Below are 2,500 nucleotides of genomic sequence, written 5' to 3' on the forward strand. Positions count from 1 at the left end.
GCAAAGGGCGAGACGGAGATGAGGATTGACCGATTCTGAGCATCGATATACCTCCGAACAAACTGAACAGAAAGCTCCGGATGACATCACTAACTTAACCTTGGACCTCAATCCAGGACAGACACGGATTCTTTTTAGACGAAATGCAGCGAGCGTGTGACTTGTATAACGATCCGTGACTCGTGTGTAAATGCGGAGCGACTTGTATCTGTAAATGTTTGGCTGTGCAACGTGACATCATGACTTCACGTAAACGTACACGCCCACTTTCTAAAGCCAAGTGGCGTGTTATCTGGATGCATTTTCAGCTATCGGCGTGTATGTCTACGCTGTACACAGCACACGCCACTTGTTGCGTTATCGCGAGAAAACGACAGTTGAGTTTAGGAAACAAAAGTTCTCGTCCGTTCATGCTACTCTCTACGGCGTCAATTCACACGCAATCACAACGTAATGTAAGTCAATGGAGGCCAAACGGCGTTGATAAACACGCTAAAAAGCCAGTATGCGTCTTGATAACACGCCAATAATGGCCATGACATACACCACTTCATGACATCAGTCTGGTCTGTAATTAGTAACTCACATACACATTTTCCGATAACAGTATAACTGTAAATCTGTGACTCTCAATCCGGCACGGACACAGAAACCCATTCACAGATACGAGTCGCTCTGCGTTATTTACGCCTTGTGTGTTTTACGAGCTGTGAAAACGTGTGAGACTGTTTCAGCGTCATGAAGACGTACTTCACTGCCCGATCTCACAAAGTACAGACCACACCAAAAAAAAAAACATTTTTTATTCTGCAAAATATACATTTTTTTTCTCTGAAATGTTCGACTTTACTTCACTTTTTTTTCGTAAAATATTTTTTTTTTTTTTTTAAGCATCGTGAAGAGGCACTCCACCTGATCTTACACATCACAGACAAGGAACAAAGTGGACCTGCACCTAAAATGGAGGAAGTCCCGGGCCGCTAAGGGGCTACAAATCTTAATCGGATCTTTCTTATTTCAGAACCAGAACCACAATCAGAATCAGCTTTATTGGGTTGGGTATCATTTGGGTTTTTTCCGATACCGGTGCTAAAATGGTGCCTGAACCAAAATATATATAATATATTTATAATGTAAATAATATAAAATGACAAAACGACAGTTGGCGACATTAAAGAAGTTGTGTACTGCTAAGGCCATATGGTCACAATTAAAATGATTAATAATGTAATAACAATTACTTATTACGACTTATTTCACCAGTAATTTGCTGGTAAACGACAAAAACCACCACCAGATGGGAAGCTGGTATTTTACAATAACTTTGAATGCACCACGAGGCTGGCGAGTTTCAGGTGAACGCACCGTTTGTTGTTTTTCGACGGCAGCAGCTGCAGTCAGACCGTTACGTCTCAGTGTTGGAGTCCTCTCCAGGGAAATACAGTCACACTTTACACCGCTTAACGTTAGCCGTCAGCATTGTAACCGTTGGGTTTAATCCAGCTGCTAGCTAACGGTAACGTAGCGTCCCGTGCAGCGATGCTTCTGAAAAAAAGCTTTCTCGTTACTACCGTTTACGTCCGAACTGCTGCCCTATTGGCACCACGTTTTGGTACCCAACCCTACTTAACACAAAGAATAAAAACAGAAAGGACAGTAAGAAATGTAAAAAAATGGAATAGTGCAACATGAGTATAGTCTGAGATTTAGGATTTAAATATAAATATAGTGGAAGACAGTTCAGTGCAATGGTGAAATATTAATAACAGTATTATAATTATAAGATTGAAATATACATGAGGTAGATGAGCAGAACCGTAAACGTGCAGTTTAGTGTCCCAAATTATTTTCCAAAAACCGAGTGTCCCAAATAATGAGGGTCTTATTTGAGACGTTAGTTTATTATTTTCCAAAAACTGTCCCAAAGCTACCGTAACGCTACCATCTGCAGGATTCTGACTGATGGTGGGTTAGCAGGTTCATAATCAGGGACACTGTTTCGGGGGGATTTGGGACACTAAACTGCCCGTATACGGAGCAGAACAGTGATGGTTGAGGGCGGGGCCATTTCTGAGCGTTCAGAAAGAAGCTTGGGGAAAGAAGCTATCTGTGTGTCGGCTGGTTTTGGCGAACAGAGCCCGGTATCTCCTACCAGAGGGACGGACATTTGGGACCAGGATGTAGAGTTTAGATTCTCTGCCCGAGCCCGAGCTGGGCCCGACCCTTATTGGGTGGGGAGCAAGCTCTGGCTCTCCAGCTCCTCCCGTAGCTCTGGGTGGAGGTCCTGTGGGGAGCAAGCTCTGGCTCTCCAGCTCCTCCCGTAGCTCTGGGTGGAGGTCCTGTGGGGAGCAAGCTCTGGCTCTCCAGCTCCTCCCGTAGCTCTGGGTGGAGGTCCTGTGGGGAGAAAGCTCTGGCTCTCCAGCTCCTCCCGTAGCTCTGGGTGGAGGTCCTGACCTGACCTGAGTGGGACGTAAACTGGGCTACATCGTGTCTCCCCCCC

At 44.9% G+C, this 2,500-nt stretch overlaps 1 protein-coding gene across 1 annotated transcript in view; it reads left to right on the forward strand.

Annotated features, from left to right (window-relative positions):
* npc1l1 (NPC1-like 1) overlaps window positions 1–39 on the forward strand; it is a 29,531-nt gene extending 29,492 nt beyond the window's left edge. The window contains 1 exon segment of the mRNA XM_078249892.1: window positions 1–39. This exon segment is cut by the window's left edge and continues 194 nt beyond it. Coding sequence (XP_078106018.1) covers window positions 1–39 — 39 coding nt within the window.
* The last annotated feature ends 2,461 nt before the right edge of the window (window positions 40–2,500 follow it).

Source organism: Sander vitreus, chromosome 5 (genome assembly GCF_031162955.1).
Source record: "Sander vitreus isolate 19-12246 chromosome 5, sanVit1, whole genome shotgun sequence".
Taxonomy (NCBI): Eukaryota; Metazoa; Chordata; class Actinopteri; order Perciformes; family Percidae; genus Sander; species Sander vitreus.